The 14,503-nt window shown below is 33.9% G+C and overlaps 1 protein-coding gene across 1 annotated transcript; it reads left to right on the top strand.

The window, feature by feature from the left end:
* The first annotated feature begins 484 nt into the window (after positions 1-484).
* LOC105764008 (protein translocase subunit SecA, chloroplastic) lies at positions 485-6,763 on the top strand. Its single transcript, XM_012582435.2, has 19 exons — positions 485-1,040; positions 1,199-1,271; positions 1,558-1,764; positions 1,940-2,043; positions 2,150-2,329; positions 2,651-2,869; positions 2,983-3,096; positions 3,191-3,304; positions 3,475-3,642; positions 3,828-4,003; positions 4,131-4,197; positions 4,276-4,422; positions 4,584-4,748; positions 4,891-4,992; positions 5,076-5,327; positions 5,429-5,496; positions 5,767-5,884; positions 6,008-6,247; positions 6,328-6,763. Exons 1-19 carry the CDS (start codon positions 609-611, stop codon positions 6,457-6,459), a joined length of 3,078 nt encoding a protein of 1,025 aa, XP_012437889.2. The 5' UTR covers positions 485-608; the 3' UTR covers positions 6,460-6,763.
* The last annotated feature ends 7,740 nt before the right edge of the window (positions 6,764-14,503 follow it).

Below are 14,503 nucleotides of genomic sequence, written 5' to 3'. Positions count from 1 at the left end.
ATACTAAAAGGCCACTGCATTTTTTTCCTCGTACGTCTATTTGAGTTTTATAAAGCATCCTCCTCTGATGTGGAAAAACTGGTTGTCGTGCACGCATAACCACTATCAACTAGGGCCCTATTTATAATCTTTGTAAATTTAAAGCACTAGTTACACTTCAATCCCAAACCGTATAATCATCGTCAATTGGGATCTTAAGTTGCAACGTAATCCGACTTCTTGGGTGATAACTCTATGCTTACATGGCAGATAAAATTTATAGGTCACTCAGTTCCATGACACTATCGTAAAATCAATCATTACTTAAAAAAACAGTTTAGATAAATATTCTTTATAAAAATCAGCTTAATTTCTCAAATGTTTTTTTTTTCAGCACACTTACATAAATCAGCCCGAATTTGGCAGTCCGAAACTGTCACTGTTGCTGTTGGGGCTGGTAGGGGTGGCACGCAAACGCCACATGTTAACCATAAGTTTCAATAACTAGATTTTCTCCCTCACTCCTTCACCTTATCCCCTCCAAACCCCTTCTCTCTTTCATCATCGGTTAACGACTTAAACGATACGTAAAGCCATAAGCATCCCCTCTGCCCCATCTCTCCTCGAAAATGGCCACAGCAGCACCCATATTCGACTCCACCTTGGGAAACCACCATCACTCTCTTTCTGTTTCACCATTTACTTCCAATTTCATCTTCAACTACAGAAACAAAACCTACCCTTCAATTCCCCATGTGGGTTCTTCGTTCTTGAGTGGGAAGTCCCTTAGAGTGGTTCAAATTGGAGCCAAAACACCCAGATTGGGAACTAGGAGGAAGAAAAGGGTGGGTGTTACAGCTTCATTAGGGGGTCTTTTAGGTGGAATTTTTAAAGGGAATGATACAGGAGAGTCCACTAGGCAGCAATATGCTGCGACTGTTACGACTGTTAATAAGTTGGAACCCACCATGGCTGCATTGTCTGATACTGAGCTGAAGGAAAAGACTTTTGCTTTGAAGGAACGTGCCTCTCAAGGCGAATCTTTGGATTCTCTTTTGCCTGTAAGTTTAAATCATTTCTATGGTATAGATTTGGGATGCTAATAGTTTGTTAAAACAAAGAGAAGGAGCTTAAGGTATCTTATTACCTCTTATTACCCCAACATGTTCTATTACAACATGACATCCAACTTTGTACTTGTGGTTTTTGTTTGTTGCAGGAGGCGTTTGCTGTTGTAAGAGAAGCCTCCAAGAGGGTCCTTGGACTTCGTCCTTTTGATGTCCAACTAATAGGTAAAGTCTCATGTTCATATCTATCTCCTTGTCGAAATTGATATTTGATGCTTATTGCTGGTTGCTACAAAAAAAACCTTTAGTTGCACAGTGATCGGCAGTAATCTAGAGCTGAAAATGTTACTAGGACTGCTTTTGGGATCAGCCCAATGTTTCTTTGTCATTGATCAGTGGCCACTTCAATGTGTGAATTATAGTCTTGAGTTTTTCACTACATGGTTATGGAAATATTTTGTGAATTCTTGTAATGGAAGTTCCTTGAGGTACCTGAACTTTGGTCCTGTAGGTGGCATGGTTCTTCATAAGGGAGAAATAGCTGAAATGAGGACTGGAGAAGGGAAAACACTTGTTGCTATTTTACCAGCTTATTTGAATGCATTAAGTGGAAAAGGAGTTCATGTGGTTACTGTCAACGATTATCTGGCTAGACGAGATTGCGAGTGGGTTGGTCAAGTTCCTCGCTTTCTAGGGTTGAAGGTTGGCCTAATTCAACGTAGGTCTTGTTCTTTACTTGTTTGAATGTATATTTAACTTCACACTACATTTTACTAAAGCAGTTGTCATAAGCTCGAGATTAGGTCAATCAGACCTCATCAATTCGAGCTGCATGCTGATTTATAACTTTAATAATCATTATAGCTAACTACTTATTATTTCTTTTTTACCAGAGAATATGACAAGTGAACAGAGAAGGGAAAACTACTTGTGTGATATTACTTATGTCACCAATAGTGAGCTAGGTTTTGACTACTTGAGAGATAATCTTGCCACGGAAAGTAATTCTTGCCTTATACGCTGGCTTTGTTTTTTGTTGCTTCGATTCAATCAAGACATTATAGCATTTCTACTTAACTGACTGAAGTTTTTATTGTAAGCAGAGTGCTGAGGAGCTTGTTTTGAGGGATTTCAATTATTGTATCATAGATGAGGTTGATTCTATCCTTATTGATGAAGCAAGAACGCCACTCATCATATCTGGAACTGCTGAAAAACCTAGTGATGCATATTACAAAGCAGCAAAAATCGCTGCTGCCTTTGAGCGAGATGTACATTATACTGTGAGGCTGCTTAACTCTATTGTCTTTCTTTTTCTTCTAAAAATTAACACAATCTAGTTACTAGAGTTGTAAGTTCTATCAGGTGGTCTCCTTAATTTGGTTGTTACATCAAAAAAGGCTGCTAGAATAGTACTTAGAATATTGAGTTGGGGCCTCCTTGAATAATTCGTGTGAATATATAGGTACGATGATGATATTATTTTGGTGCATTTAAACATGAATAAAAGTTAGCCTATTAAGAGTCACTGTCAACATAGATCCAAGTACATGAAAGATCAGGACTTTTAAAAGTCTGCTTAAATAAGAAGGCTGTTTATGCAGGTGGATGAGAAGCAGAAAACTGTTCTACTTTCAGAACAGGGTTATGAAGATGCTGAAGAAATTTTGGATGTAAAAGATTTGTATGATCCACGGGAACAATGGGCATCATATCTTTTGAATGCTATTAAAGCGAAGGAATTGTTTCTTAAAGATGTAAATTATATTATCCGGGGCAAGGAGGTGCTTATCGTAGATGAGTTTACTGGTCGAGTTATGCAGGTAAATTATGGTTAACTGATGATATCACTTACAAGTGAATAAAAAATTTTAGGTAAGATATGAGATTAATTAGGACAAATAGTTATATATAATATTACTAATGTTTCCATCAGGGGAGAAGATGGAGTGATGGACTTCACCAAGCAGTTGAAGCGAAAGAGGGTTTACCTATTCAAAATGAAACTATAACTCTAGCATCAATCAGTTACCAGAACTTTTTCCTCCAGGTTGGAGATTTTCTTCTCTCGAGTAGTTTGGTGAAACTCTTTTTGGAAATTTATATTAATTCAACTTCCCAATGCCGATACATTTGCTATACAGTTTCCTAAACTTTGTGGAATGACTGGCACTGCAGCAACTGAAAGCACAGAATTTGAGAGCATATACAAGCTTAAAGTTACTATTGTCCCCACAAATAAGCCCATGATAAGAAAGGTTAGTTCTAGCTTGCCTTCCATGATCTTATATTTTTCATTTGTACTGCAGGTTTTAATTTGCTGATGGTGAGAACTAAGATTATTGTCATTTTGATTCTAATCTCAGAAATCTGTTGCTTTATATTTAAGATGTTATCCTAATCCCTTTGCTGTTTAATGTCTTCTCAGGATGAGTCTGATGTAGTGTTCCGGGCAACTAATGGAAAATGGAGGGCAGTTGTTGTAGAAATTTCTAGAATGAACAAGACAGGCCGTCCAGTGCTTGTTGGCACAACAAGTGTTGAGCAAAGTGACTCATTGTCGGAGCAATTGCAGCAAGCTGGGATCCCCCATGAGGTAAGCCCTTTTTTAAGTTATTGATTCAATGTTAGAAACGAAGAATTATGGCTGAAATGTGCTTATTTAAGTCTTCGTTGTATAAAGATGTATAACTTCGTCTTGTGCTTTGAGGAAAAGAAAGTCAAGCACAACGATGCCACTAAATGTATTTGTGTGAGATATTAATAAATTATTTGTTAAAGGTTCTCAATGCAAAACCGGAGAATGTGGAGAGAGAAGCAGAGATTGTAGCACAGAGTGGTCGTCTAGGGGCAGTGACTATTGCTACCAATATGGCTGGCCGTGGAACAGACATCATCCTAGGTGGCAATGCAGAATTTATGGCCAGGCTGAAGCTTCGCGAGATGCTAATGCCAAGGTTAATATTTGATATTCACTAATTTAGTTTTACTTGCAATAGTTTGTAAGTTATCGCAGCCTCACAGTGGCTACTTGCATCATGGGAACTGGTCTACATTGACATTTAAAGTGTGTAAATGTTGCAGAGTTGTCAAACCAGCTGGAGGAGTCTTTGTATCAGTGAAGAAACCTCCTCCAATGAAGACATGGAAGGTTTTATGCTCATTTTCAATATGAAAATATTTTGGTATTGGTAGATGAATTTAATTTAGATTAGGGTTGCTATTCCAGGTGAATGAGAAGTTATTTCCGTGCAAGCTATCTGACAAGAACACCAAGTTAGCCGAGGAAGCTGTAGAGTTGTCTGTCAACACTTGGGGCAAGAAATCTTTAAGTGAACTTGAAGCTGAGGAGCTGCTGTCTTATTCTTGTGAAAAGGTGTACTACATACGGCAAGAGTTTACTTTGCATATTATCCGACATGTTCACTTTTAACCTCCTTGTACCTGTTAAGAATCATTGAATCCATTGATATGCTACCAAATAGTATTTGCCAGATACGCTATAAAACAGTAGTCATTGTAGTTTTGTATTTACAGGGACCTGCTCAAGATGAAGTTATAGCCAAGCTACGAAGTGCTTTTTTAGAAATTGTAAAGGAATATAAGGCCTACACTGAGGAAGAGAGGAAACAGGTTGTGGCAGCTGGTGGGCTTCATGTGGTGGGGACAGAACGTCATGAGTCACGACGAATAGACAATCAGGTTAATTCGAAATACATTTATAAAATTTTTATTCGTTGTTTCAAAAAGAAACAGAAGAATCCTGATTAATTCAGAATACATGAAATATGCTTCTGTAGTGTCTATTGTATTGAATTTTAGATTGCATTTTATGTCCATGCAGCTTCGTGGAAGGAGTGGCAGGCAAGGGGATCCCGGAAGTTCTCGCTTTTTTCTAAGTCTTGAAGATAATATCTTCCGTATTTTCGGAGGGGATAGAATTCAGGTTTGCTTTGTGGTTGCATTTTTCCGATTTTCAGTTTGCTAATCGATGTGCTTGTGAAAACTTTTTCTGGCAAATACTTGAAGGGTTTGATGAGAGCTTTCAGAGTTGAAGACCTACCGATTGAATCCAAGATGTTGACTAAAGCACTTGATGAAGCTCAGCGGAAAGTGGAAAACTACTTTTTCGACATTCGTAAACAGTTGTTCGAATATGATGAGGTCTTAAACAGTCAAAGAGACCGTGTCTATACAGAGAGAAGACGAGCCCTCATGTCAGACAATCTCCAATCTCTTATTATTGAATATGCTGAATTGACAATGGATGACATCTTAGAGGTGAAGATTTATGACCTTTTTGGCTAGCACTCTCATTTATGTCTATCCAGGTTCTAATCAGTCTCGGGGTATTTATTTATTTTTATTTTTATGATAAATAGGCAAATATTGGTTCAGATGCTCCAAAAGAAAGCTGGGATCTTGAAAAGCTCATTGCAAAAGTTCAACAGTAAGAGTCGACTTTATTCTCTATGTTTGATGTTCGAAAAGGGTCAAATACTCGACAGGATTGTCACTGGAATTCTGTCTAATTGCAACTATCTTTCTATCCTACATCATTTTTTGAGTTTCGGAACTAGTATTCACTCTCATGCACTTCGAAATACAATACTTGCCCTGAAGGATTTAGGATCCTGTTCATCATATTTGTATACCAGTTCTTCCTCATGCTTTATGCAGAAACATACTAACTTTTCTATACATACTGCAAAAATTTCAGGTACTGCTACTTGTTAAATGATTTGACCCCAGATTTGTTGAGGAGTGAGTGTTCAAGTTATGAGGAGTTACAGGATTACCTTCGCCGTCGTGGTCGAGAAGCATATTTGCAGAAAAGGGTCAGTATATCAACCATATTAAACAAATCTAAGCCTTCTTGATTGCTTACACTTTTTTTTTTCCATTTATTTTGTGCCTACACAAAGATTCGAGCATATTTTCTTACATAGTTTTGGATTTAGGATATGGTGGAGAAGCAAGCAGAAGGGTTAATGAAAGAAGCCGAAAGATTCTTAATCTTAAGCAATATCGACCGTCTGTGGAAAGAACATTTACAAGCCCTGAAGTTTGTACAACAAGCTGTAGGCTTACGCGGATATGCTCAACGCGATCCACTAATCGAATATAAGCTCGAAGGGTACAACCTTTTCTTGGATATGATGGCACAGATACGACGAAACGTAATATATTCGATATATCAGGTATGAACAAAACTTGTTATATGGTTTATCCACCATCGCATAAGCATCTCAAGCTTACTCGGTCTTTTTTCCGGTCACAGTTCAAACCGGTGATGGTAAAGAAAGATGAAGATGATAGGTCAGACGAAGTAGTTACAAATGGTAGAAGCGGTAATAAAAAACCCGACCCGGTTGGTGCAGTAGAGTCATCTTCATCAACTGCCAGTGCCTAGTGTTCTCCTTGTATCATTTTCTTAAGAGGGAAAGTGAGAGATTATAAGTGCTGTTTTGTTGCAGTCCTATATAATTGAGTAAAGATTAGATTTGTATAGATTTTTCAATTTTCAAAAGGGAAAGAAACATGTCCAGTTTATTGAACCTTGGAAAATTACATAAAAATCCAACATTTTTTGCTACAGATTGATTATGTAATATTTCAGAGAAGTTTGTACAGTATAATAATTGATGTCTTCAAATACAAACTTTGTCGAAATTTGATGTAAATGATACACGTTAAATCTATTAATTGTATTTTTTGTAATATGTATAAATAACAAGCTGAGATGATATTATATGTGATAATATACTTATTGCATAGGTTTTAGAAATAACAGGGCTTAATGGATTTAAGGGTTAGTGTTGAATTAAAATTTTAAAATTTAAAATATATAAGGATTAAAATGCCATTCACTCGGGGCATAGTTATAGTTGTTATTTTAGGCCTTCCAAAAGTAGAACTTTGATTTTAAGCCTTTATCAAATGGGAAGATTCAAATTTTGGCCATTCTATAAAATAAATAATTTAATTTAAGTATTTTTAACATAATACTTTTCGTTTTAACTTTTGAAATTTTATAATTTTATCTCGGTGTTGATAAACAAAATTCATGGCTTTACCCTAATCCAATAACAAAACTGAACTTAAAATTTATAGCCATTTTTAGATTAAAATAGTTTCAGTTCATTTCAATATCAGATTTCATATTTAAATTAATTTTGAATTTAGAAGAAATTAGCCTTGGGTACCCTTTTTTCTTTCCCGTCATCAACTAATTTAAGGAAACATCAATATTTCACAAATGTATCGATGGTAAGATTATTAAAAAGCACATGAAAAGGGTCATGGGTAAATTAAACGATTTGTGAAGGTCTCTTCCACATAGGGACAAAAAATACCTATGCCCCATTATTATATTATATAAGTAAATTACTTCCGTTAAAATTACAAACGGTAAACTGACACGACAGTTAAAAAAATTTATAAAATAAAAAATTTAACCTCCAACTTCTACATATTATATCAATTCAGTCATAATTTTAAAAATTAACCCTCAAAGTTTACAAATAATCTCAATTTGATCCTAATTCTAAAAAATTCAAAGAAATTTATAAAAATACATAAATAATTTCAAAAAAAGTATAATAATAAAATAAAAATATATTAATATTAATATTAATATTAAACAAATATAATTATATTAATATTAAAAAATTAAAAATTCTTCTACAACACCCCATACTCGACTCGATTGTAGGGTTTGAGCTACGAGATGCTAGAGCCACTGACGGAGTAAATTCAAACCATTATGCTACATTCAATCATTCAAACATGAAAGTCTATAGCATTCAAAAACATAATATGTTATGCAATCATTTTTGGGTCACACACGAGCTTAGGAAAGCTCTTTTGTTAACCCGAGCTTGAATTAGGACCAAATTGTAAAGTTTTAAAAATTTAGGACCGACGTCGTGACCTCACAATCTCCACGTCATGATGTCGCCAACTTATTAAGTCATGTTTCGACTTCGAACATATCGACGTTGCGACGCCACTCACTGTCGACACCACATTGCAACGTTGGACATTTGTGGTCGTGACGAGGTCCCTATTTTTGACAAAAACACCATTTTGGTTCCATTTCAAGATGTGCAATACTACCTAATTGATTTATACCACCTTATACCATCAAAACCAATTCAAATTCATACCATTTCATGCCAAACAAATCACCTGACAAATTCCAATCAAAACCAACTCAAACATGAGCTCAACCTATTTAAAATCAATTCATTTCAATACATTCATTCAAATGCCAAATCTACCTATGCCAAAACATATTAAAACATACCATTCAACTTCCACAACTAACCTATTCATTTCATTTTGTACACCATGAACCTATATAACCTTATCTTGAACCAAAACAAACATACTTCCAAGCATCACTTTTTCAAATATGTAAATTCCAATGATTCATTAACTTAGCTACCTTTTCTACCTCATTTTTATAACATTCCACATACCAAAACATAAAAGCATATATCATCACTTATTCTAGCATAAAACATGACTAATACCATACATTTACCAAGTCACAAAGGCAACATATTACACAAGATGGGTTATGTTACATTTGCCAAGTAGTAAACACTTTCAAATGCTAAAGTGCACACTAAGACCCTTATATACATGCCACAACCTTAAACTCAAAATAATCGTATAACTACCAACTCGGTGATAGTGGGAGCTTTGAGATAGTCTGGCTTGGCGAGTTCCACAAGAGAAAGAAAACAACGAGGGTAAGCGTATAGAATGCTTAGTAAGTTCATATGTAAAATACTATGCTTACCTTATTTTTACCTAAACATTTAAAGCTATCTTAGTTTGACATAACTTTGAATATAACATGATACTCAAAACATCAACAAGGTGAGCATTAATTTATAACCAAGATCATTAAATGCTACAAGTAACTTAACCTACCAATTCATGTTACTTTCATATAACATATCACAATGGTACATTCAATCAACAATCATAAGATTATAACAAGTATACATGATTCAACTCAATCACTTTTGCTATTAACAATCATAAAGATATATCATTTTAAATTCAATCCATTCAATATCTCTTCACTTTGGATATCAAGTTCATTTCATCACATTTCAAAATTTCAATTCCATTTATACCGTTTCGCCCAATGAACCTTAGTAAACAGACTTCGATATACAGGTAACTACACCACACTAGTTGCTCGTCTAAGCTGAGTATATTTATATGGTTACCCGTTTGGGCTAAACCAATATCACAACACATTAGGTGTAACATCCGTGTTATGCCTTGTAGCTGGGTACAATGATATATCGGGTTAGGAAATAGTAGGGAATTTTCAAAATAGATAAAATAGGAATTTTGATTGTCAATTTAGAAAATAGTTAGAGTCGATAAGAAATTAGGAAATGCTTATTAGATGAGAAAACTTGATTTAGGAAATTGACTAAATTGTAGGAAAATAGAAATTGATGAGGCAAAAGTGAGAAAATCAAAAGTTTGAAATGATTACATGGAATTGGTGGAAAAGGAGGAAGGACTAGGGGTGAAATTTTACTAAAATAAGGTATGATTCAAATATGATATTATGGAAAAAGGTAAAGGACAAAATGGTAATTAGTTAAATTAGATAATTATGGAAACATAATTATTAAAGGATGGAATTGTGTTGGAATGAGATTGGTGGATTAATTTGCAAATTAATAAAAATTGATTGGTTATTAAATTAAGAGATATTTTAATGGAATTGTGTAGAAAATTGAAGAGAAAAAATTAAAAGCCATTCATTTTTCCATTCCCACGCCACCATCATTTTTTTCCATCTTTTAGACTTTTGTTTTTATTACATTTAGGTCCTTCCACTATTTTTGAACAAAAGCTTATTTCTTCAAGTTTCTTTCATGTTTCCTTAGCAAAATCAATAGAGGAGTTTTCTAGCTGCCTTAATTTCATGAGAAGAGTCTTCATAGATGTATTGAAGGAGAAAGAAAGTAAGAATTAGGTTGTGATTTCAAGTGACGAAGGTAAGAGATGATGAAATCTTCATGACATATATGTTTATTTCAATAAAATAGCATAAAAATTTATTTGATTGTGATTTTTAACATGAATATATTATATTTTGATATGGAATTGAAGAAAAAGAGAAGAAGGGTGAGGATCAAATTGAAGAAAAAGGAAAAAAAGGCGATCAAGGAGTAAGAAGAAAGGAAACCTTATTATCCAAGCTTTGGTTGTAAGTACTTCAAGAATTTTACCTTGTTTAGTTTTAATTTAGCTAAAATTATGCTATTTAGATGTTTTAATTAGTAGTATTATATGAATTTATGAGATAATTGTTTATTAAAATCTATGTAAATTATGTAAATTCTATTTTATGACTTGAAAAATGAAGTAAATCATACTATTGGTGAAAAAGGACAAAATTGAAAAGAAAACAAAATATGCCATAATGATTTGAGATGTTGAAAAGAGAGTTTATATGAAAAATATTAAAGTTATGATGTTATGAATATTAATTGTGTGATGAAATCTACAAGTTTGGCATATATATATGATCGATGATTAAATGGTGAAAAGTGACAAATTACAGTGCATCTTCTGAAACGTATAAAATGCTACAATTTGTTGAAAGTAAAACTCATGTAGACGAGATGTGAACTATTATGATATAGATGACATGCCATTAAGGATATTTAGTGCGCCCTCTATTCTATTAGCACTTCGGTGTCCTCTATTCGGATTGCACTACGGTGTCCTCCGTTCTGGCATTGCACTTCGGTGCACCTCTGTTCTGTTAATGCACTTTGGTGCAACTCTGTATTTGCTTCCATATATCCTAAATGTTTTATTTAGTCTACAGTGGGATACTAAATGAAATGTAATTTAAACGAACAAAAATGTAACATGGTAAGTTATGGTAAGTGTTTGAAAGAGAAAGATTGAATTAATGATGGTGATGAGCAAAACTTAATATATATGAATGTAACGTGTAGTAGTTTATATAGCTAATATTTTTTTTTTAAATTTTTTTGATGTACTTACTAAACTTTCATTGGCTTAATGTGTAGGTTGAAGATAGATTTGGAAAGCTAGAACTGAGGTTGTGGTCAACTCATCTCATCACATCGCCAAGTTTGGAAAAGAGTATGACACTAAATTTTGGATTAGTTTGGCATGTACATAGGCTAAATAGTGTGAGAATAGGTACAAAGGAATAAAATGCAAACTTTGCAAACTTTATAAATTCTAATATCTTAAACAGAAAATCAATATATTTGTGGTGTATAATAATAAATGAGTGATATGAATGATTTATATGCTTAAATTGTAAATTGATTTGGTTGCATTTGAAAGTTGTATGTAGTGACTTAGAGGTAAAATTTATAAAATTGGCAAAGAAAACTTAAAATTTCAAACAGGGACACAGTTCTCGAAAGTTAAATGGACCAACCACACGTCCATGTGGCAGACACGGGCTGTGATATGATTGTGTGAATATTGGAAGCAAATGTTTTTGGAACCACATGGTTCCTGAGATCCACATGGCCTAAGGACACAATCATGTGCCCTGTTTTTCACAATAATCCTTATTTAACTTTAAAATATTGTTTCAAAATGCAAGGATATTTAAAAAAAGAGAGAGAGAAAAATTTATCGAACTCATCTCTTGGCAATTAATTAAAAACATTCAACAAGTGATAATTTTACTTCGAACAAAAAGTAAATTTCTTTTATTTTAAAAATTAATGTAGCATTCATTTTTGTTGAACACCATCCATCATGAACCTTTTCTTACTCAACCATGGGTTCTTGAATGTTGCTGGTAGAAGCTCCTGTATCAATAGGACCGTTGGATCTGGTGCCTTGAGTGTAGTATATTCATTTATAAATTTATAATTTTTCAAACAGATTGGTTAATAAGATGGTGTGTTGGGTGTACAACTTCTGTTGTATGTAGCGTCATTCACAACAGTAGAGTTCATAGCTCGAGACATGGGTAAATGATATCTTCTCATTGACATTATATGGTTGATGAAAAGTAAACATGGTCACGGGTAGTTCGTCTTTATGATGAATGACTTGATTACTATTTGATAGTAATTAACTTTTTATGAAAGAAGATGTAATGATTACCATGAGATAAAATAGGATCATATTGGGAGAACGGATATTATCCCCAAGAGATTAAGGATACCCTATGAGGGTAACACACTTATGCTAAGGTCATTGGATAGGCACTAATCGAGTTGCTTTCATAATGGTATGTTGTTAGGGAGAGCTCAGTCATGATACAATGGTGGAATGACTTCATGACTAAATGAGTTTATAATTAATAGGCAAAAAGCTGGAACTTAATTATAAACCATTTGAGCCTCAATAGCATATGTCCAATCGGTCCCTCCTCTAGCTCGTTGAAACTAGGAAAGAATTGCATAATAAATCAAATGAACAGAAACAGATATAAATGATAAAGTTAGAAAAATGAGTTACATTCGAAAATGAATGTGGTTTTCTCACTTAGTATGGAAATGACATGATAATCAATTTATGATTTTTTGATTTATTAATTAATTAATTACAATTTGAAAATGGATTTAAATTAATTGGTCATTGTGAATCCAAATGAATGTAGAAAAATTAAATATATTTTCTTATAGATTCTTTTACGGTAAAGTTGTCATGATTTTAACGAATTAGAATTGGGTTGAGAAAATTATTTAATTGATAAATTAATTTATTTAAATTAATTGAGCAAATAATATTTAAGTTAAGAAATAGAAAAAGCATGTATTGGGTTGGAATAAATTATTAAATGCTAGGTTAAAGTCCATGAAGCACATATATTTGTACCCAGTACAAGAAAAGTTTATTCCCTTTATGGAAATACAAGGGACAACAAACCCTAGTATTCCCATATAGGGTTGTTGTCCCTCTCCCTAAATAATAAGGAGTTAGAGATTTTTTTCTATCAACACGATATTATTTGTATTCTACCATTTCAAATAGGATTCTACCAACTTTCCCTATAAATAGATAACACTGGTAGGCTTCAAATCACACCAACTGAAAGTACACTTCAACTCAAGATATCTTGAATGATGGTTTTCTCACTAAGTGTGGAAATGATAAAGTTAGAGAATGAGTTAACAATGATTGTTTAACAAAGGCAACATCAATATTCACCAAAATGTTGTCAATGATTAAGACATATACACTTCAGCTCAAGATTTATTGAATAAGAGCATAGATTCTTTGATCAAGATCGTTAGTATGCTCGTACATCGATGGAATGTTCAACAAGACATCAATTTCATCTGGTGCTTCCTAGATAGCTCGAGATGGACCAACAATTTGTGTCTTCATGGCAGATAAGACACTTTATTCGCCCATTGGTGTGAATGGAGCGAACACTTCAAAGGAGAGGCAAGAAACAAAAGGTGTAGGTGTAGTCTGAGTTACCTCTTGGTGTGATGTGCTTGAGGAGTGGGCACTTCGTCGGTTTTCTCATCAGTTTTCTGTATAGGGAAATTGAATGCCCTCACCAAAAATTTGTTGTGATTGTTATTGTTTCTCATACTCTTTAGCAGGTATGATCTTTATACAGGCCATAATCGTAGGAAAAGGATTTGTTTAGATATTTATAGAAAGAAAATTTGTAACTTCCCAAATAAATCAAGTTCTCTCCAAGATATGAAGAGAGAAATATCTCCAAAATTTGATACCCGCCAAAAATAAATTGCTGCCAAAAAGTATTTCATAAACCTCCATAAATCTAAGTAAACCAATTCAAAACATAATTACACCAAAAACATCAAAATGCCATAAAGTATTGTCATGTGGATGCCTTTCCATAATCAATCAACAAACCTTATGCTCGACAGTCTCCAACTGAGCTTCTCAAGCTCTCAAACTTGTTGGAATTGAAGGCTTTTGTGAATAAATCAACTAGCTAGCTTTGATTAGACACATACTTTTTTCCACATGTACTTCCACGATCATCTATATTGTAACCTACTAAGAAAATTGAGTTGCCTTTAATAAATCAAATGCCAAGATCTGATGTACCATGAATGTACCTAGTAATTCATTTGACAACCTTAACATGTGAATCTCTTGGATTGGCTTGATATGTAGAATATACATGCTCACTAAAATACAGATCAATATGGCTAGTTGTGAGATAAAACGGACTGCCAATCATGCTACTATAGGTGGTCTGGGGAGTGGGCATTCCCTCAACGTTTGTACTCAATTTCTTATTAACAAACATAAATGTCCTGGCTGGTTTAGAGTTCTTTAGCTCAAACTTCTTATGCCATAGCTTCAATTCTGAAGTTGCAACACTATTGCAATTCATAGACAAAATCACTTTGAAGCAATTATTAAAAAGTACGACCACCCTCCTATTGGAAAATTTCGGTTTTGAAAACGATTTATTA

This window comes from Gossypium raimondii, chromosome 12, assembly GCF_025698545.1.
Source record: "Gossypium raimondii isolate GPD5lz chromosome 12, ASM2569854v1, whole genome shotgun sequence".
NCBI classification, from domain to species: domain Eukaryota; kingdom Viridiplantae; phylum Streptophyta; class Magnoliopsida; order Malvales; family Malvaceae; genus Gossypium; species Gossypium raimondii.
Note: the sequence above shows the minus strand (reverse complement) of the source record. Positions and strands in the feature narration are given on the sequence as shown.

What these genes read in the sequence shown, in the direction of transcription:
- LOC105764008 (XM_012582435.2), top strand. Translation starts at nt 609, where the DNA reads ATGGCCACAGCAGCACCCATATTCGACTCCACCTTGGGAAACCACCAT. An exon ending in TTACTGGTCGAGTTATGCAG is followed by an intron (nt 2,870 to 2,982) that starts GTAAATTATGGT and finishes TGTTTCCATCAG; the next exon opens with GGGAGAAGATGGAGTGATGG. An exon ending in AAGCATATTTGCAGAAAAGG is followed by an intron (nt 5,885 to 6,007) that starts GTCAGTATATCA and finishes TTTTGGATTTAG; the next exon opens with GATATGGTGGAGAAGCAAGC.